The following is a 22,588-nucleotide window of genomic DNA, read 5'->3' as shown; positions in this document are numbered from 1 at the left end:
TCTTCTTTCTTAAAATAAATTCTCTCTGATGACCATCGTGAGAACTAATGCATCTACGAGAAAAATTATATTCAATCAATTTGGTTGAATTCGAAAATCATCACCAATCTTGGCAACAGTTCAAGCAAATCAATCAAAGGTTATTTTTAGTCGGTTTCTATCAGTTTCATAGTTGCTCTTTCGTTATTCAATGTATTTGCATTAAAAGCAGGGTATCATCACAATATCACAAAATTGACTTAGTATGAAAAGCCGTGGGAACCTTTAGAGTTCAGGTTGTAAATTACGGAATCCAGCGTGGTTCAGTCTACATTCCTTAATCGTCGTAAAAATAAAACAGCGTGGGAACGGGATTTTTTTTCTTACGATGTACGTTAGAACACGTTCCCTAGTGAATGCCCCTGTCTGCTCAGCAGCCTATTCGTTCGTTTTATTTGAGAAGACTGGTGAAGAGACCTCATCAAACTCTGATGGAAGAAACACGCTTTTAATAAGCATTCTAGATTTTTGCTTATTTTATTATCAGCTTCATTTTTCTTCTTTTGCTATTAAAAAATCCTCACGTCTCCTGAGCATCTTTTTTCATGCTGTAGCCCTTCTTTCACACGAGAAAAATCTCAAAGAAATATTTAAATAATCCAGTATGGGTTATTTTGATTCATGCCACACATTGAGGTCGTTATGATTTTTATTAGCGCGGCATAACATAAAATAAAGGAGAGTGTACACAACGTGTATGTTCCGACACTGATGTCGCTGGTCCTTACGTGGTTGAAAATGTTGCCTTAGTGAACAATGCGTTAACGATGGTGGATAGGCAGGAGGAGGGAAAATTTGAATAATAGTTGAAGAGCAGTTTGGATATGTAGGGTGTGATGAGTGTAATGGGATTTTTTATACACATTTGTGTATATGTTTGACATTCCGGTATTTTCACCTCCTTCTGAGTCTCAGTTCGTGATTTTCTGGAGTGATTGATCCAGATAGACGTCTCAATCGTTAACTACAGTCAAGAAATCCTAATTTTACTTCTTGATTTCAAGGTGAAGAACTTTAGCATCAGAAAAGGATTTTAGTTACTGCTTTAAGGTACCAGTAAATGAGGTGACTTGCCTGAAATACGGAGAGTGTTCTCTGGTGATTTAGAGGCCTTTTTCCCAGTATTTCTCTCTCATGTTTTTTCAAACATCAAAAACGCTCTCAAACCTTTGCACAATGCTACGAAAATTAGGAGGATGCGTTAAAAAACCAGAACTAATCAGCTACAGAGCCAATTTTTCTGTATGTAATAATTTAATTTTAATTTTAATTGTAACAGGATAATTTCTTCTTTTCTTTTATTAGTCTTTCCACCTTAAAGGCATCATCCCACGAATCTGGAGTGGTACGGATTTCCGGTGGAGTATTCGTATACGAGGTCGTAGATTATGGGGAGGAGGTGATTCCGTCCATTTCTTTCTAATTGCCGTAAAAAACGGCCCGGAAGATACGGCTTCGAGCGTTTTGGGGCGCCATTTTCTACCTTTTCTACCTTTTTCTACCAGCCTTTTGCGGCGCCGCATTATCCGGGTCTTTTTTACGGCAATTAGAAGGAAATGGACGGAATCACCCTCCTCTCCATAACATACGACCCCGTATAGGAACTCTCCACCCGCATCACCTCAGATTCGTGGTATGTTGCCTTTAAGATCTCATATCATCATCATCTTTTCGTTTTTTCGATTATTGAGCCCTAATTAAAAACTACGTTCTTAAGGTGAATGCTCATGAATTGCTGAACGCTTTACGAGATGACGTATCAACAAGGATCATCTGTGAAAAAGGAGGTGTGTGCCGGCCACTACACAATTTTGTTGTTTAGCCAAAAAAATTTCAAATCTTATCTTGATATTACGGTGGTGCTATATCAGCTAAGAATCTGAGTCCTAATAAACACATTGTACTATCTGTTAGTAGAAAATCCTCATTTTTCTGTGCTTTTGATTGATTCGAATTTCTTGGAAACTTACAACTTGTTGAAAAACTTGTTGAAATTACCTCTTGCCTCTTGAAATTACCTATTGATCCTCGTTGCACAGATAGTAGACATAATTACATCTTGTAATTCTAGATCCAATTGATTATTTGCTTTAATTATGATTTTTGATAAACGTTATCATCTCTAGATTTTGTCCTTCATTCCTGGATCATTGCGTTTATTCACGGACGCATATCATATTAGGTTTTAAAAATGATTTTCTGGATGTTTTTCTTTGTCACAAGAAGTTCACTTTTACAAAACAACCTTACGGAAGCACCTATTTTCACTTTGGTTTCCTTGACTGGACCTTAACATTATTAAAGATTAGATTTACTTATATACACTAGAGAGGTGGGTGTGGCGCTCTCGGTTAGAGGTCCCTTGTAGCCGCACTGTCGGTGGTTCGTAAGGGCTCTAGTGCAAACCAAGCGTTTCATCCCTCCGGGACCGATAAATTGGTATTAGACTTGTCTGGAGGAAAAAAACACACTGATTTGATGATTGGTTGACCCCCGCAAGTCATTGTATAGGCCAACACGCCAATGACCTTATCCTTTATCTTTTTTATGGACACTAAGAGTACGAATTACTTGTATATATCGGATGCAAAGCGATTGCGTTAAGTGTTCTCCATGCTGTTCTCATTTTTTCTTAAAAATTTGGTCTATTTCAGGTCTAGCTGTGGACCAGTCTTCTCACACTTTTCACTTCATCTCCTACATTATCTCTCTAAAGTTTTTACTCCAAAATCTAGAATGTGACGGTGAATATTTCAAGAAATACTGACTCTGAACTGTTGTGCTAAAGAAAATCCAGTGGAAAATCCTTGTGTACTAGAAAAAGAAATATTTCTCCCAGATATTCTGTGCTCCACGGCACTTTCTTCGACTGAATCGAAAGTGTTCTTCATTTCACCCCAAGTGAAATCTGAGAGAATTCTTTGCGATCTTTGCGATGGGCTTCGCATGCCTTATCGATGAATACCACTGGATTTCCATTTAGGATTTGAGCTTCCCCTGATGGCAAAGTCAGAGCATTCACGCTCACAAGAGCCCATGGCTTGAGCTCCCGAGAAGGATCCTGACGACAATCCCTAATCAAGAGCGCATAGCGCTACACCGCCAACGTCGAGGCAACTACGCCGAGTAAGAGATCATTCCGGGGACTTTACGGGAGCGGGACGCGAAATCCAGACTAAGTTGATTACAGCTAGATTTAATGGTTGAGGTTCGCTTCCACAGCCAGAATGCTTACTCGGTGACGGAATCGAAACAATAGTTGTGATAAATTGTGCTGATTTACTTCCGTAATCAAATCAAATAATCCGTGCTTTATCAAATCCCTTTCGTCTTCGTTCCGTTTTTTTTTTCAATCCTCTTGAGGATAGCTAGAGTGGAAAAACGTTTAATAAGTTTGGAAAATTCTGCTCCGGATCCACGCAATGACATGGCCTGCTTTAGATCGGCTAGCAACCTTGCGCTCCGAAAGGTAGTACGCGAACATCCGTAACTTAATACGTTGCCTATCCGTAGACATTTCAGACCCTCGGATTTGATCCTCTCGTGGACAAATGTCGTGCGATTCTTCGCCGTAAGGAATAGAAGCTTCTCTGGAATGTCCAGAATGGCTGTCACAAGGTTAGGAATGAAGATTGTTACCTTTCCTACATGAAATGATTATTTTAGGCCGGAAACATGTATTTCTGAGAGAGATCACCTTCTTTTACAGTTCGATATCATTTTCGGACGAGGCGATGGTCTAATACAATCTTTTTTGTAGGACAGCAACGACTTGGGTTCAGCAAGAAGATCTTTGACCAACCGTACGGTCGATTTCGCTACGGTGTCCACTCGGTGAGTCTCACATCCTCTATTGACGTGAGAATGTTTGGAATTGTCACTTTTTCTGCATGCTTTTACGTCTTGTTGAAAAGGTGGTCGTCTCAAAAAAGTTTTTTTTTCTATTAGAAAAAAATCCTCTCCCTCTCTATATTGTAGGGTCGTAGATATGAGGGTTACGCTAAGCCTGACACGATCACGAACCTTTACCTGGTTTTGTAAATGGTATGATTTTTTTTTCAGTATTTTTTCGTATCGGTGTAGAGCTGAATGTATCTTTGGTCATTGGCAAAGATGAATTTTACGGCTTACACTCAATTACTGTACTTTTACTGTAACTGTACATTAAGATCATCAGATGCTTCAAAACTCCTTAGATTACTCCCGGTCCCAGCTTCACAAACGCTTTTGATGTTTTGTGTTTTAAGAACCAGAAAGGTTTTCCAGTAACATAGGCTATATTTTGTGGATTTTCCTTTTTTCGGTCATGTCACGACACTCTTGTGAATTTGCAGATCCCTTAGCTCCTCAACGTTGTTCTTCTTATCCGAAATCGGCCGAGTACTTTGATAAGGAGATCGCGAAGCGCTTATCGCTGCTCTCATTTGATCCACATGTTTGTCGTTCAGGATAAAATATGTGTGTGTGCAAAAAACTTCCACTTTTCGTTGAATTCGTTAATGTTTCTTCCCCACGGAAAGCGTTGATCACTAGCAAATAAGCGAAAACCTGGACCGTAGACGTACTATAGAATTGATTAGGTCCACTTCTCCGGGTGAATAGAGGGTCCCATTTTTCGCAAATAGCATTTTATTGGCCTTCGCGATTAACCGGTTAGGATTTACTCACCCCCTGGAAGCTTTTTTGACATTTTCTGTGCTTTTGCGCTCAACAGATTCTAAGAGAAATTGTAGTTGAAATCACCTCGGGCGTTTAATATTACTTTTAGTTTAAAAATATTAATTTAAATTTAATATACCTAGAATTTAATATTCATTTAATTATATATAATTATTCAGATTATTTAAATTATTTTGATTATATGTGTTTATATTATATATATTTTTTTGAATTATTAATTTAAATTTAATATTACCTAAACATCAGAGAATACCTATTTTTTTAAACCAAAAGTTCAATAAAATCCAATAATTATAATCAAATTTAAATAATTATAGATTAGTATATTGTTATCGATTATTATATTAGTATATATAAGAGTATTTCATTTTATATTCCATTTTTTCTTACTTTCTCCTTTTTTTCGATTTTTTTTCTGAACTGTGGTTGATCAAAGGAAACGAGATTAGAGAAAAATCGATTATTTATTTAACACAGATCTAATTGTTGGCAAATGAAATATGCTCCTTTTCCTGCTTGTAAATCTGTATATATTAGCAAAAGGTTTTCTTTTGCTATTTGATGACATTCTGCGTTTGCTGGCCCGGCAAGATTCTGATCACATTCGTAGAACAGCTTTTCCAATAGTTGAGCGGGAGTCACGTGGGAGAAATTGTAGTTGAAATCACCTCGGACGTCGTTTAATATTACCTAAACATTAGAGAGTTTTTCATCATCATCATCATTTCATCATTTTTCCATTTCATTTCATCATTTTTTTAAACTAAAAATTTACTGAAATCCAGACCTTAGTATTATATTATAGATTATAGTATAGTGTTATCGACTATTATATTATTAGGGTGTTCGGAAAGTATCTGCCGAAATGCAGCAAAATTTCAGAACAACACAACTTTTTAACAACATTTTATTATTCCACGAAATAATCTCCATCAACATCGGCAACCTTCTGCCAACGTCTCACAAGATCACAGATTCCTTTCGCGTAGAACTCCGGCGACTTGGAGACGAAGAAAGCCCGAAGATCATTTTCGAGGTGGTCACGATCATCGTAGCGCTTCTCTTTCAGGTGATGTTGAAGCGATCGGAAGAGGTGGTAGCCGCTCGGGGTAGAGTCCGCGCTGTACGGTGGGTGCGGTAGAACTTCCCATCCGAGCTCGAGAATTTTCTGGGAAGTCTTTTTCGCGAAGTAAGGGCGCCCTTTATCGTGCAGCAGGCGAACGTTGTCGAGCTTCGGGTGCTCCTTGCAGATCTTACCAACCAGTCTTTGCATTTGAGCGCAGTAGACCTCGGCAGTAACTGTCGTGTTGTCCGGCTACAGTTTGAAACAAGTCAACAGTCCATGAACTCCCCACCAGACGCTCAGCATGACCTTCTTTTCATGGATTTCACCTTTCACGAAATTTCATCGCCAGCGCACCACACCCACGTTTGTGGGTGTGGTTGACGTAAAGGACCCATTTTTTATCTCCAGTGACAATGGTGTCCAGCCAATTGAATCTGCGGCTTCTGGAGAGCAGCTGAGTGCAGATGTCCAGGCGTCTTTGGCGGTTGCCGTCGCTCAATGCATGTGGGAGCCATTGACCGAGCTTTTTCACCATTCAAATTTTCGGCAGATACTTTCCGAACACCCTAGTAGTATATGTAAAAGTATTTATTTCCTGAGACTATGAACTATAACGACGGATTGCGGCTTTAATGCGAAAAGAAAAAAAAGAGAAAAATCCTATCTTTTCTCAGCTTCTCCTAACATCTAATTGAAAAATATGCGTATTTAACTGTATAGGATGCGGAATATATAATAATATAGAGTATAGAATAGATCTAACGCTCTCGTGATACCGTACCTCACACATATGACAATAAGGCCCGTCGAGGTTCCCCCGATGAACTGCGACCAATCCAGCAATTAGCATAAGAAAACCGAGGAATCGCAGCATCTTAATAAATAGATCAATTAGATGTAGATAGAATTTGAAAAAGTAAAATTCTCGAAATTTTTTGAGATTAATAATGGAGCCCGTAGATAGTATTCGAAGATTTCAATGAAAGAAAGAGAACTGAGAAAAATGTGCATGTATTAGTTCAGATATAAGACTGCATATTTTAGTTTTCTTTGCGAAATTTGCAATTTGCAGAAAAAATTTCTGGGGATTTCCGAGAAATTTTTATGAAAAAAACGCTGTTCGACACGAAAAAAAGTCAAATAAGCGCAATTTGGCCGGAGAATACCCGGGAAATAAGCGGAAACTACGCCGATGGATCGAGGTGAAATTTGACTGCTTGCTCCTTGTCCGGTCCCGATGCGAACGGTCCCTGTGTCCATGGCGAGCTAGTCAAATATAGGATCGATCCTTTGAATCTACAGAGATATACCAATAACCTTCTACTCTCCTGCCCGTCAAATCTTTTTTTCTGTTCGTACTGCTAAAAATAAAATGTGGCTGATGTAGCGCAGTCGGTAAGAGGTTCCGCTCCTTGCACGATCGAGGACCAGTCACACGTTCGTAACCCTCAAACGATTCTGAATTGAAGTAAACGTAATGGCGCATCCGGAGCGGATTGATTAACGTCAGACATATTCTGAACTTTAATTCTGGATGGTTACCAATTTTTTGTAATCATTGACGTAGCGAAAACTGAAAATCGGGGTTAGAAGAACGCTAACTATGCACATTTACGGGGAAAATGAGACAGAATTCCAATACTTATGAACAGAAGTCTTTGTGGATATTACCTGACACTGGAAGGAACTATTAAACTAGCAAACGGAGAGAAAATTCTCACTATCACTGATAATTGACCGTGAAAGATGTTAACCGTCCACAATTACATGAACAGGATGTAGAAATATAGGAAATAAAAAAATATAAAATAGAAAATATGTAGCTTTCCAGAAACTAGAGTCTTCGAGACTCCTTTGGAGCAAAACAATCGCCACAACTTATGAAAAAGCGGTTTGATAGGACTGCGTAATCCTGTTCATGAACCTAACCGAGGTAAAGTGCCTGGGTAAAGTGTCTGGCGTTAATCAATCCGCTTTTCTGTGCCTTTCTGCGTTCATACTTCAATTCAGAATCGTTTGAGGGTTACGAATGTTTGACTGGCCTATACAATGACTTGCGGGGGTTAGGCGATGTGTCAAGTCAGTGTTTTTTTTTTTCCTCCCAGACATGTCTGTTACTAATTAATCTACCCTGCAAAAGTGAAAGGCTTGGAAGGCACTAGGGCGGTTTCGAACCATCAATCGATCGCACAGTTACAGCTGAACCTTTCACCAGCTGCGCCACCCCCACCATCCATGACCCTATTTGACGAAGAAAAGAATAGAAACTATGAAAACGAATAGAAAGGCTCTGAAACTTTGTCGTGCTCTACAGAGAGGAGGCAAGGCACGCGATGTGTCACCTCGATACAACAGTTGTAGCGCCGAATGCACGTGCGTGCGCTGAGGTGTTGCGGTCGCCTAGTTGAACATATCTGGTACCAACTATGTATAGTTAAATGAATGTAATCTTCATAACTTGTACAAAACGATATAGGTGGAATTACTGTGGAAGAATACAGTACAATTACTGCAATTACTGCATCACTTTATTTTATTCTACTCACATTCACTGACTTTTTCGTATTGCAGTGCTCACACAATGATTTAGAAAAAAATCTAAGCATTACCATTACCATGTTTTCTTGGCATGTTCTTTGATCATTCGACTAAAAATAGATATAGATAACAAACAAAAATAAAAAATAAAGAGTAAATATAAATTAAAAGCACAAGCACAGATCAACCTATAAAGCATCAAGCTATTTAAAATAGCATGGTTATCAAAGCTCATTAGAAAAAAAGAAGGTGTTAGACGATCGACGGCAAAGGAACCAGGTGCCGTGAGAAGTTTTGGAGCATTCCGCCCTAGTTGACTGATAAGCCGCTAACAAAATTACAGCCTCAGCCTTTGATAACGACAAGAACAGCGATTTCTCAACGCTCAGGACTTCCTATTTGGGTACGGGTAACGGATGTGCAGAAAGAGTTGTTCGTCAGTTGGAAGTTTTTTCGGCCGTTATTATTGAGGCGGGTGTGGCGCAGTCGCAGAGTGCGAGGTCCGCTGCGGCCCGCACGGTCGTTGGTTGGGAACCGCCCTGCTGCCAACCAAGCCCTTTATTTCCTGGGGTCGATAAATTGGTAACAGACTTGTCTGGGAGGATAAAAATACTGACTTGATCATCGGAACGCCCCCACAAGTCGCCCTTTATAGAATAAGTAGCGCACGTCCATAAACCTCAACAATTCCGGATTGCAGGAAAACCTAAGTACTAAATGGATTGATGCGCCACTGACTTTATCTTTTATCTTTATTATTATTTGCCCATTTAACTGCAAGAAAGTTCACGTTTCTACTGAATAATGACGCAAATTATAATTTTAGCTTGGAAAGGAATTCCTTTTTTCTTTCCAATTTGAAATGAACAGTTTTATTATTAATTTTAGAGAATCATAAAGCAATGGAACTGTGAAATGACTCAATCGACGGGGTGGTATTGTTGCGTGATACGGTCACCGCATCTTCGCTGAGTTATGTCCTCCCTCTGCCTGAACCTTCTCGATCAATAACAATCAGCAGCAGCTCGCGCACGGAATCCATCCACTCGTCACTGTTCCATGGCCTGCGAGACTTCACGGCTCGCGTGATCTCCCTATCCACCCCGAGTGACCCCAGAACCCCAGATCGGCAATGTTTGGAGGTTCATCCCAGCGAAACAGAGAGTTACCATCAAAGATCTCATGCTCCTTCTAGGAGTTTGACATTTTTGGATTGAGCTTTAGCGGTGTACTGGACGGCAGCACCTTCCTGCTATATCTGAGCAACTTCCGCCATATAACTCTGCAATTTACTCACAGTCGAGTCAAAACGGCATAAAGCACGGTGCAGTTGCGTAAGCAGCTGCGCTGGAAGCAGCACGATGGAGGAGTGGGTTGGAGTCGCGGTAGGACCATCGCAAACTGCAGCGAAGAATCCTGCTAGCGAGGGTCCACCTTCAATCCTAACCGGTACGCTTCACCGCACCGCTTCGAGCACAGCTGCTTGCGTAACTGTACCGTGCATCATTTCGTTTTGACCGTACTCTAGCTTGTACCTGTCCGGAGGGTGTACTCAAATCCCTGAATGGATTTAGTAGAAACACGGCCACATCTTGTGACGAACAAAGAGAGACGACAAGCATTCCTGACGTAAAGTTTGATCTACACCCCTATGACCTCGCATACCTTCTAATCGCTACGGCTTGGAACGTGCCGCTGCGTCTCGTGTTGCACTATTTTTTAGTCTGGTGACCTCCGCGTTATCAAAACATGGTTCTTCTTTGCAATTTCACTTTTCTATTGCATATTTTGGATTAAAGTAGCCGTCTCAGACATTCCTGGATCTACTGCTTCCAAGCAGACGTCGATCCGTTCATGACTACAGCTTTTTTCTCTTTAGTCTCGCTCATTTACTAGAAATGACCGCGTTTCCAATAAACACAACAGCTGCAAAATTTTCCACCTCCGCCAGAGATTCTGGACATTTTTAGTGTTAAATTTTTAGTGTTTTTACTCTGAAATGCTCTTTCCCGACAAAAAAGCAGCAGATTTTGTGCAAACCACTCCACATTTCAATATTTAAACGAACGAGACTAAAAAATCGAGAAATTGAACGTTGCAAGCGAGATCACTAGTCATCAATAACATCGATATCGAGCGATCGTTTGACGAACGCTCTCAACACATTCTGAACACTAGCATGTTAGCGATTTCAAATCTTTTTTTTTAAATTGGTTTGAAGGAAGAAGAGTCATTTTTAGTGATACGGTATCAAGAAAGCGAATTTTAGAGCAGGATAGTAAAATAATTATATTTAGGGCAGGATAGTAAAATAATTATATTTTACTATCCTGCTCTAATATTTGATTTTGGATTTTTGATTTTTTTGGGATCGAAGATCCCGAAAAAGAATCAGAGGATGGTTGCTAACAAAGTATTCACATTCACCCGCAAGCATAGCCGAAATATAATTATTTTACTATCATAATCTCATAAGTAATGTGATGTTCCGTAATTCTGTTTTTTTTCAGTAATGAAGTTAAAGTTTCATAGGAATATATAGTTATATAGAAGTTTCTTCAACTGTATGATACTCTCTTTTATTTTCTCCAATCCTCTATCTTTTTTTCCACGCATGTTCTGTTGTTGTTGTTTGCACGCATTTCTATGTTCTTCTACAAAATTCTCCTTCCGGTGACAAAAAATATTCTCCCTGTACTTTTCTGACTCTACTTTATTTTGGAATTACCTAGTGTTTTTTTTTGAGCGATAATGTCCCAGGAAACAAAGACGTTGAGGTTAAAAGCGACACTTTCCATTGTCAATCAGAATCTGATAATTTTTGAAAATGATGTTTTAAAGGTTTAGCTCCAGAGAATAAGCGAGAAAACAAATCGATTGCTAGTTTTTTTTTCTATTCGATCACATGATCATCGCCATTCTTGTTCAAGGAGTATTTAAAATTATCGCTTCATTTTTTTCTCTAATGTGACTAACTCTTTCTTTCCATTTTCATTTTTTTTATTTCGTTTCATTCATTTCCAACTTATTTCCTAGTTGAATATAATTCCATTCAATTGAATATATTTTTGATTTTAGTTTCTTTGGTTTCATTTCTTTCTTCTTTTTTTTGTTTTTTTTTTTGTTTTTATTTTCTTTGGTGTTCTATTGGTTCAAAGATTCTGAAATTTAGGCTTCTGAAATTTATTTAGCAAATTTATTCAAATTTTTAGAATTCGATCACGCAGTTTTGTTAGGAATTCGGACGAGCGAAGGAGAAGATCCAAAGCTTAGATGTTAAGAGTGAGTCTAAACATTCTCCTTATTTTTTCCCTCCTCTTTTTCTCTTTTCTCTCTCCCTGTCTCCTACTAGTTCAATTCTTCTAGTTTTCTTCTCGAAGCTTTTTTTAAGTCCTAGGATCTAACAAATTTTTGTAATATAAGGTGACTGTGCTCCACAACAATACAAATTTTTAATTAATATTTTGGAGGCTTTACAATCACAATTCACATATTTTACATATTTTATACACATATTTTACAAAATGCTAATGAATGATGAATGCTAATGATCGTAACAACATTAACAAACACTCAAATCCATGCACGTGTCCAACGGTGATTTTTGGGATCGAAGATCCCGAAAAAGAATCAGAGGATGGTTGCTAACAAGGTATTCACATTCACCAGCAAGCATAGCCGATTTAATTGCATATCGTGGACATTCTTTCCGAAAATACTCGAATAATTTCACATCGCTAGCGTTCACGATGGATGGGCCGAACGCATCTTGAGTATTTGTTATGATAGTCTGAAAAAAAAACTCCGTTCAAAGCAAAAATTGAACTTAAAAGAGAAAAAATGCTATAAAAATTCCTGTTAAATACTCTTACCACACAAAAACTGCACATCATTCCACCTCCTTGAGCCTGCGATGACATTATTGTGGCAAATGAGACGATAGTAAATAAGGAAAACATCGTCACAATAGGAAAAAAATGCCGAAAATCCTTTTATATAGGGAAATTTATTTGATGCATTAAATAAATGAAAGCGGTGATAAGATGAGTGCGGCGCCTAAGCAAATTTATTTACCCGTCTACAGATGACAAAAGAATGATGCACTAAGAAAACAACGTTACACAGGCTGACACAGGACAATAGGATTTTTTCAAGGGAGGAACTAATAGTGCTAAGATGAAAAATAAAGGAATAAAGGAGAAAGAATAAAAGAAGATTAAATCACCTGCAAAAATTCTCATAACTTTTCATTCCTCTGAGCTTCCAACTTCGCTCTGCTTCCCCGTCGCGTTGCCGCAACGCGAACGTCGCAAGCGATGCGCTACGACAATGATGGGACAGTACTGGAGAGTTATGACCGTACTGTTAGAAACTTTGGTGAACAGTTTTGTACGTGACCCAGAATTGTAGTAGTTGACTCGAACCCTGTTACTGGCGAATGTCTGGATGAGAAATATCTCCTCACGGGCGCATCACGTTACATTCATGCGAATTTCCGGATTTCAGTTATGTGGTCGTGGTTGGTAGTAATGGCACTACACTACACAAATCCAAAAAATCAAAGTGACTCGTTTTTTTTTCGGAGATTTCCGGAGGTCTAGTCATCCAGGAACTAAAACACAACACCAAAACCAATAAATTCTTCGCTTCATCCTATATAAGAAATTGAATAAGAAATATCCTACGCGTAGCAACAGCGAGCAACACGTTAGGGGAATTTTTCGATGTTCCTCTATAATGAAAACCCGTCCGGACGAATCGCAGGCGGAGGCGGGGCGCAAGGGTGGCGCGCTGCAACAGAAGTCGTCGTAAGAAACAGTTCGTTGTCAGGTCGTCCGTCTACGCTGATACAGGGAGAGAAGAACGGAATCACCTTGTCCCCTACAATATATGACCCCCGTATAGGCATTACCGCGTTGAAGCCCGTATCACCGCAGATTTAAAGGGGTAATCCCTTTAAGAAGAACAAAAGTCTCGTGTACTTTGCTAAGCATCGATCGATGAAGAAGCTTACAAGAACTAAACGATCGAAATCAGAACGTACTAATGTTTATACCCAAACATTAGCTTGAAGGCATCACTCCACGGATCTGAGGTGGTACGGATTTCAGGTGGAGTATTCGTATACGGGATGGGAGACTATGGAGAGGGAGGTGGGGGGTGGAGGGGTGATTCGATCCATTTCTTCCTAATTGCCGTAAAAAACGGCCCGGAAGATACGGCTTCGGGCGTTCTGGCGCACTATTTTCTACAAGGAGTTCGACTGGAGCGCGCCTGCCTTGTGCGGCGCCGCATCTTCCGGGTCGTTTTTTACGGTAGTTAGGAAGAAATGGACGGAATCACCCCCCTGTCCATACTTTTCCATCCTGCATACGAATACTCCACCTGAAATCTGCACCACCTCAGATTCCTGCGATGATGCTTTTAATGATGGCTTCATTTCGAATTCTTCAGGAATTCGGACCCCTTATCCCCTTCTGAGCCTCAAATATATGATGTTGACGAGGCTTGAGCAAAAAAATTAGGTTCGATACATCCTGGAGAATAGATTTTATGGATTTCAACTTCAACGAGACGAGTTGTCTGTAGTCGTGCAGAAAAATCTATCTTATAACGTTACATTATATTACTTTAATATTTTATTATATATTTGAATAGAACTTTTAAACGACTAAAATGTTAAGTGCAAGCAATCCCATCCATTAATCAGAAGTCATTAATCATTAATAGCGGTGTGAACATAATCCTTAGACCTTTATGTGATAACACTCCTTTTCTGGTGTGTTGATGTGTGTACATGTCCGGATTTTATCACCGGAATCAAATCAAATAATCCATTGTCTAGTCGATGTGACCGAGAAGTGTTTGTTTACACGAACTCGTCAAATCTAGCAAAGTGCTGCACATGCAAGCACTTCTACAGATAAACACACACACACAAGCACACAACATTGTCCTATATTTAAGGGCGATTCTGTACGAAATTCAGGACGCACCAGTGATGCTTCTGACGATTCTTCCATTGCTGGCTTTATTTCTACTTTCCTCTGCTCGAGATTATGATATGGAATGCCTTTGGTGCATCGTAAGTCCTCGTTCAAATCCTTTTTGGAAGTTCTTTTTTTCATCTCATTCGAAGTTTTTTTAAAATTTCATTCGAATACTTCTCTATTGCAGGATGTGGTGTGTAACACTCGTGATAACTTCGGCAACAACATCGTTAACGCCACAAATGCTGCATTCGAAGCGTACTTCACCAGAACTTGCCTTCTGGATCGGATGAAGTCGGTGCTGTTAGCAGCAGTTTGCTACAAAATGTATCATGATTACAGGGACACGCTTTTCAATGATTTGAGGAATAACGTCACTGTTTTGCAGACATGTTTCGATTGTGGTTTTTGTAGATAGGCTGACAAGCTTTTTTTTTCTAGAAGTCTGAGTTATACGTATACGAATCCATGCTTGATCGAAGACGACATAATCCTATGAGGATAAGACTGATCTACCTCTGAGATAAATTACGATTAGGAACAAGAATCTTTTAGAGTAGATCGACATCATTTATGTCTGTTGCAGCATTCACTCATTAACTACGAGTACCTCGTCCCAGCTGGAATGAATGATGATGTAGACTTTGAAAATCTGACATTATTGTGCTTATTTCACTGACTGCGCTTGGATTCGATGTTTTTCTTTTGGATTTTTCAAAAAATAAAACTTCAAACCTTATTTAATTTTGTTTGAGTTTTTCACGTATAATGAGTCAACGCTCCCACTGAGCTACTTTGATCGAGGTCTGCTTATCTACGGTCCTATCGCAAACTCTCAATGGTAGTAGGAATTTGAGCCCACGTGATCAGAAACTGGTCAAACTCTCCGTTTAGACCATACTTCCTGGAAAATCTGTGCCAAATCATCACAGGGTCACTCTTCAAGTATACCACAGTAGCAGACGTACATGAAGAAAATACAAATATATATATATATATATATATATATATATTAAATACTGACACAGTTATTACATACTATATTACATACAGTAGGGTCAATGTGACCTGAAGCACAGTGGATTTGCGTCAACGGCTGCGCTTGAAGCGGCGCGGTGGAGGTGGCGGTACGAGATGGGACCGTAGCCAAGACGTCAGCAAAGGTCCCACCCAGATTCCAACCGGTACGCTCAGCCGCAACACTACGAGCGCTGTCGTTTACACAACAGCACTGTGTTTTATATCGTTTTGATCGTGCCATAGTGTTGCTCCTTAAAATCTCGCTATCTGGAATTTTTCTGGAACAGCGAGCAGGAAAGGGTTAGTTTTGAAAGTCAGTGAGTTCCTAGAAAGCAGTAAGATAGGTCTAATCCCTAGAAATGAGGTTTTCCTGTGGATTTTGAATTCACTGTATTTCCATTACTGTTTCCGAAAAAAAAAACAAGAACTGAGATCCAGACCTTAGAATGAGTTTTAAGGGATGCGCACGCGTTGTAACTCTTAGTGAGATCTTTCTGCATAACTCAGGCGTGGTTGCTTAAAGGCATCACCCCACGAATCTGAGGTTGGACGGATTTCAGGTGGAGTATTCGTATACGGGATAGTAGATTACGGATAGGGAGATGATTCCGTCCATTTCTTCCAAATTGCCGTAAAAAACAGCCCGGATGATACGGCTTCGAGCGTTCCGGCGACGCTATTTTCTACAATGAGTTCGACTGGAGCGCGCCAGTTTTATGCGGCACCGCATATTCCGGGCCGTTTTTTACGGCAATTAGGAAGAAATAGACGGAATCACCCCCCTCTCCATAGTCTCCCATCCCGTATACGAATACTCCACCTGAAATCCGTACCACCTCAGATTCGTGGGGTGATGCCTTTAACCTCCGAGCGAATTGACGGGAAACTGAAACAGCAGTCTCATAGGAAACTCTCATGGACAGAAGGCCAGGAAATTATCCAGGATTTCCACAAAATCCTTAGCCTTTTTACTCCTTTTCCAAGTGGAATGCGAATACGCTACTGACGTCTAGTAAAAATAAAACTAGGCGATGTTAAGCGAGCATAAAATTACGCCGACTTTTACAACGAGACTGGTCCCATGCGGTAGCATAAACTGATTCAAAAGCCAATGTAGACGGGCGCTTCGCGCAGAGCGCGGCGCAGTTTTTCAACTGTGTGACATTGCCGCTGTTTCTTTGACATTTTCGCGGTTTTCTGACTCTTGTTTTTCTTCAAGTATAGCCTCGAGCTCTTGTAGTTCTTGAATTAGTCGTTTATTTTCTTCTTTTTCTCGGAATCAGTCGGAAAACAGGTTGAGACCAAAAATTTGCTAGAAATTCGCTGGATTCTAATTTCCCTTCCCCAAGTTTTTGAACCTCAAAGCTCAAGTGAATTAAACATCTCTTTCCTCGTTGTTGTTTTCCCTTTCATGTAAATTTCGTTTCGTAACTCCCATCTATTTTATGTCTTTGTTTGCTCCTCTTTATGTTCTCACCATAGATTTTTAGTCTTTTAATTTGTCGTTAAGCTTTTTTTTTCTCCGGATGCAAACGTTCAAATGTGCATTGTTCTCGGGAAAGTATTGCTCTAAATATCCGCTTCATGTCCTTTTCGTTTTGCAACTTCATGGAATCAAATCCATTCGATAAGGAGAACTGGCACACAACATGTGAGCAGTGAACTTTTCTGAGATTTTCGGTACTTCTGAAAAGGGCTGTTAGGAGTCAGCGATCAGTTTATCGCAATGTCACTTAGAGTTTACGACGATTTTTGCGATTATCGATTAGTAATGATCCTGTTAACAACCGCCAGTACTCCCGTATGCGGAGTAGTTCTAAGTAGATATGTGGAAGTAGAAAGCGTATAAGGAGAAACCTCATTTTTTGCCTCCTAAATAAAAAAAAATTGAATGTACTCATACAAACCTCAGTGCTAAAGTTGTTGTTCCGTTCTCTTGTTTGTTTTAATGGCAGTTGGGGAAAATTTCAAAAAAGGTATTGATGAAGTGGCTGTGCGAACTATGCTACGATACGTTCAGGCTTAGTCAATTTCGCGAGAATTCGAATGTTTGAGCGAAAAATTGCTACGTGCCCCGCCCAGTCCGTGTGCGGCACGGTAGTTTGGCTGCGCTGTGGTCGTGAGGTGGCATCTCATATTTTACTTGGGAATTTTGAGCACGTATTTCGAATCTAGGGTGAATGTAGCGCAGTTAGCAAGAGGGTTCGGCCGCCATCGCGCTATCGATGATTCGAAACCGCCTTAAGCTAACCAAACCTTTCATACTTCCGGACGGTCGATAGATTCATAATAGATTTGCCTGGAAGGAAAAAAAAACACTGATTTGATAGATTCTCTAGCCTCCGATCAGAAAATAAGGAATAAATAAAATAAACAAGAAAATAAAAATAAAAATCTGGTATCAAAAATTGATGCATGGATCTGGTTCTTGTTAAGATTATAGTCGTTAGGTCTATGGTTCGAAACCGCCCTGGTACCAACCAAGCCCTTTATCCCCCGTAGTCGATAAATTGCTACCACGCTTGCCTGGAAGGATAAAAACAGTGACTTGCTGATCGGCTGCGGCCCCGAAAGTCATTCTATAGGTCGCTCGTGTCCCAAAAACCTCAACGATTACGAATTGCAACGAAACGCGTTGGTGCGTCCCAAGTGGATTGATACGCCTGTGACTTCATCCTTCTTTATCCTTTTAAACCAGAGATCCAACAAATACGGGAATATGTACGTCATGCAGGATTATTCTCAATAGACTCGATTTACATGCTTGCATGGATTTCTCTGAAAACTTCACATATACGTGATAGAAGGATTTGCATATATGATTAGGCTTCCATTATCATATAATCCAGTTTTTGCTAAGAGAAAAGAAAAGAAAAATGGTAAAAGAAGAAACTGATGTCAGTTAAGATGGATTTATGATTTATTTGTTATGTGTTGCTAAAATGTTGCTCGAGGAAGCAGAAAATGAACTTTAAGTATTGTTTTGACAACAAAACTCGGAGAGTGGTGGCGCTGGGTGTAGGAATGTACAAATATAGTCGAACCAAAACAAAAGCTATGTACAGTTGCGCTCGAAGCGGCGCGATGGAACGAGCGGCTCGGATCGTGACGGGACCGGATCGCTAGCTTCACTCCTGCTGCAGCGAACAGTGTTGCTGGCGTGGGTCCCCTTCGATCAGAACCACTACGCAGCCGTTTTCGTAACTGCACCAAGTTTCACCTCGTTTTGACTCAACTATATGTGCTTGTTTAGCCGAATGTTCAATGTTTTTTTCCTCTAGTTGTGCCTACAAAGTGCTCTGTCCTTTTTTTTTGGTGTGAGACACTTATCTAAAGCAAGCCAGCCTGCTCTGAAGCTTGTGGACATAAATATTGTCTCTCCCATCACTAAGAAAAGCAAAAACAGGGAGAGCTTCATTTCCGAAAGCATTGGGAGTTTTTAGGTGCATTAAACTTTCAGCGTCTCTTCAGGAGATGTCGGATAGGTCCGAGCGTACAAATAAAACACTCTTGTGAGAATTTTTGCGCATAGAGTTAATTGAGTTATTGCGAGTGTAACTATAAACACCTAAACAACCACAAAAAAAAAAACAGAATAATACGAACTGAGAACGTGCTGTGTATCTACAGTTTTAATAAGTATGAATAGGGTAAAAGGCAATGCTTAGCCAAAATCCACACCTACATCGTTCGAATTCCATTGTCAAATCCATGCCGCGCAGTTCTTTTCCTTTACTGGAAAACTCTAAAAAACCGCACGTTATGAAAAGTCGCATTTACTTGTCCCTACTGATATTATTAGAAAAATCTAGCTTCAAACTTCCCAATGTTCTAGGCCTACTACTATGAAAAATGCCACATCAATCACAAACTGCTCTTGCAAAACAGAAACAGAAAACAACGATGACGTGAAATTTATGGGATGTTTTTGGCTGCGACGCAAGCGTTTTAAATCGCTTTTCCTTTTTTTTTTCTTTGTGAAACATGCATTTTAAATGAGCGGTACTAATCTAGGGAAATCATGTGTTTAAGTGGGAAACATCTTCACACTAATAAACACTTCATTTCTGTTTCTATTTCACTTTACTTGGCACTTTTCTAACTTGTTTTTTTTTCTATTTTACTTTTTTTTTTGTTTTTTCATCCATTGTGAGCATGCTTCAACGAGTCCTTAACGACACGGTCTTAGTGTTTTTATAAATGCTTTATCTACACACCTCCGCATTTTTGTTGCCCTTATCGGCCGTGCGGCCAGATGCGTCGCGGCACCCTTGTGCGGTCCGATTGTTCAACGGTGATGTAGGAAAAAATGAAGGATAATGCCTCCGGCGGATCAATCCGCTCGGGATGCACCAGGGCGTGAGACTGTAATTCCGAATAGTTGAGGTTTATGAACCCGTTTTGACCCATAGAATGACTTTCGGAGGCAAGCCGATGTATCAAATCAGCGTTTTCATTCACCCAAACAAGTCTGGTACCAATTTATCCTGGACCCGGAAAGGATGAAGGGCTTAGTTGGCATAAGGGCGGTTTTGAACCACTAATCAGATAGTGCGGTTGAACCTCCTACCGTCTGCGCTTAATCCGCCCCATTTTTAAAAAATTCAAAATTCCTAAATAAACTGTGAAACGTCACCTCACGACATGACCGCAGCCAAACCACCGCGCCGCAAACGAAATGGGCGGGGCATGTCGCTATCTTTCCCTCAAAGTTCTCGAGTTCTCGTAAATAGCATAAACAAAGTTTAAATAGTTAGTTTAAATAGCAGACGAAGAACAAAGTCTAATAGGCATGAACCTGTCGTAGCACACTTCGAAAATTCACATCGTGACTTTTTTTTCTTAAATGTTTCCTAATCGAACATCAAAATAAACAAGAGAAACAAATTGAGCACTGAGGTGTGGCTAAACATATTCAAACCCATTAAAATACTTTGAAGAGCTGCAAATAAAGTTTGTCGGAGGTTTTTGAATCAAGAAAATTTCATAATTGAATCGAAAAAAGAGTGCAAAAAGAGGATGAGGATACTCTATCCTATTCCTGTTGTTCCGGAAAACAGCTACTGGATAATGTGGATAGTTTACAGCTTACAAATTCTGTATAGGCGCTCATACAAACTCCTTTAATTGATTGCGAATGCTTCCAGCATTGTTTTATTTGAATCTAACAAATTTCTTTAAAAAAAAAAAGCCTCCGTACATCTCGGTGTAGGATTTCAATGCAAATAAAATGTGAATATTAAAGGACCTACTAACTATATGCTTATTCAAACTATGGAATGCTTTTCATTACAGTCAAAGTAGACGCAGGGATCCTAAGTGCTGATTTGAAATGATTTGAAAAGAGAAAAAAGATAGGAGAGTCACATTTTGACGCTTGGTTGGTCCTGACACGTTCAGGTTCCGTTCATTGGCTCTGGGTCAACGATGCAAACGCCGCCCGCGGCCCGCTCTTTCGTGCGCCTCCACGTTTTTGAAAAACTCTCTGGATTCGAGCTCGATTTCCCGATGCGTCAAGGATATTCCAGCGCTCATTTCTGTTCCCTTAGGATCAGCTTAACTTCCTTTAGGATCACTTTTTTTCTGATTTGTCTTCAGCTAACTCTGGAGGATCCGTACGTTCTTTCAGTGTGATGACAATTGATTTACTTTCTGTTTATATAGTTTTCCCCTCGTTTTATCGCACTGCTTCCATTTTCTTTTCTCGGATTTTCGTGTTTTTTTCCACCAAGGATAAGCTTAAGTCGGAACGAGTTTTTATGTGAGTTCAAGTGTCACTTTTATTTCTTTATGAGTCCCAAATTAAGTTTTCACTTCTCCTTTGTGGTATCCATTTGGGAAGAAGTATCCTTGCAAAATTTGGTGGTATTCGTATTAATGCATTGCACGGTGAAAATTTTCAATACTTATTATTCGCTAGCGCTTAGCTATAAAGTTTCGTTTTCATTTATTCACACCCGTCACTCATTTCTGTCAGTGTGCTGTACGAATTTCGGATGGGAATCAACTTTTTTTCGTAGACGTATCCTAGTCTTTTTTTATATCTGTTTGCACTTTCAAGTTTTTTTTTGTTGAAAAAACGTAACTTCATTACGGCGGATTATTTTAGACGGCGATTCTTACCTAAATTATATGTAAGTGGACTAATAGGATATTCAATTCAAATTCAATTTTTCAATTTCAAATTCACTAATATAATTCATGATTTTCACTTGCGCGAAATTTGAATGCATTCACGTTTTGTCAGCGTCAGAAACGAAATTTACTTTCAGAGTTTTATATTAGAGTTGGTAATCCGCTGTTTGCATAATATTTTTCCGCATCTCGCTCGTGTACTCGATCAATAATTTCTACTGTTACTGATTTATGCAATCACTTTATGCAACACATCGATAACATCGACAATGAACACCGCTTAAAGGCATGGACGGATGGAGGTGGAACGGATTTCACGTGGAGTATTCGTATATGGGATCGTAGATTATGGAGAGATGGGTGATTCCGTCCATTTCTTGCTAATTGGCGTAAAATTGGGAAGCTGCGGCGTGTGCACACGGCTGGCGCGCTCCATTCGAACTCCTTGTAGAAAATAATTCGCCAGAACGCCCGAAGTCGTATCTTCCGGACCGTTTTTCATGGTAATTAGGAAGAAATGAACGGAATCACTCTTCTCTTCATAATCAACGATCCCGTACACGAATACTCCACCTGAAATCTGCACCACCTCAGATTCGTGGGGTGATGCCTTTAAAGAAGCTTGAAATGATTTAGGAAAGATAAAGTATCAGGTAGGGGATTTTAAAGCCCTTATTCAGGCTATTAATGTCGCACCACAGTGATCAGTGACTTTTATGCTTTGTCAGAATTTCTAAATAGCTTAATAATGTTGTTAGTTATAGCTTTATGGTAGATATAAGCATATAAGACTACATTAAGCACTCTACATAAATTTATCTCTATTTCTGAGTTTCTAGAATCGATTGGACCGTTGTATTATATATTATTATATTGTTATTTGTTTTTAATAGTTGAAAGTTATTATTATAATTAAGTTATTATTAATTAAGTATAATTACAAGTTATTATTTTCTGTCGTTCTTCGAATACATGATGATTTAGAAAAGAAAACAAGAGAGAGAGAGAAGTCGGTAAAAAGTAATGTTTTGTATTGCGCGAAATTAATTTGAATATACTACTAGGAAAATCTAGAAAGAAAAGAGAGACTCAGAATTCTAGCAGAGGTAATAAAATAGAG

The 22,588-nt window shown here is 39.5% G+C and overlaps 3 protein-coding genes across 4 annotated transcripts; 1 reads left to right on the top strand and 2 right to left on the bottom strand.

Annotated features, from left to right (window-relative positions):
• Positions 1-5,629: 5,629 nt before the first annotated feature.
• On the bottom strand, positions 5,630-5,992 carry RB195_004181 (uncharacterized protein; the record flags this gene model as incomplete). Its single annotated transcript, XM_064180228.1, has 1 exon — positions 5,630-5,992. The coding sequence occupies one exon, from the start codon at positions 5,990-5,992 to the stop codon at positions 5,630-5,632; it is 363 nt and encodes a 120-aa protein (XP_064033190.1).
• Positions 5,993-11,596: 5,604 nt separating this feature from the next.
• RB195_004179 (uncharacterized protein) lies at positions 11,597-14,812 on the top strand (the record flags this gene model as incomplete). Of its 2 annotated transcripts, XM_064180200.1 has the most annotated exons (4): positions 11,597-11,605; positions 14,313-14,408; positions 14,501-14,607; positions 14,755-14,812. In XM_064180200.1, 4 exons carry the CDS (start codon positions 11,597-11,599, stop codon positions 14,810-14,812), a joined length of 270 nt encoding a protein of 89 aa, XP_064033188.1. The 2 variants fall into 2 exon arrangements, with proteins under 2 accessions (XP_064033188.1, XP_013308320.2); XM_013452866.2 differs by lacking the exons at positions 11,597-11,605; positions 14,755-14,812 and having other exon boundaries at positions 14,229-14,408; positions 14,501-14,731.
• RB195_004180 (uncharacterized protein) lies at positions 11,886-12,282 on the bottom strand (the record flags this gene model as incomplete). Its single annotated transcript, XM_064180216.1, has 2 exons — positions 11,886-12,113; positions 12,196-12,282. The coding sequence occupies 2 exons, from the start codon at positions 12,280-12,282 to the stop codon at positions 11,886-11,888; spliced, it is 315 nt and encodes a 104-aa protein (XP_064033189.1).
• Positions 14,813-22,588: the final 7,776 nt, after the last annotated feature.

This window comes from Necator americanus, chromosome I, assembly GCF_031761385.1.
Source record: "Necator americanus strain Aroian chromosome I, whole genome shotgun sequence".
In the NCBI taxonomy this organism is placed as follows: Eukaryota; Metazoa; Nematoda; class Chromadorea; order Rhabditida; family Ancylostomatidae; genus Necator; species Necator americanus.
Note: the sequence above shows the minus strand (reverse complement) of the source record. Positions and strands in the feature narration are given on the sequence as shown.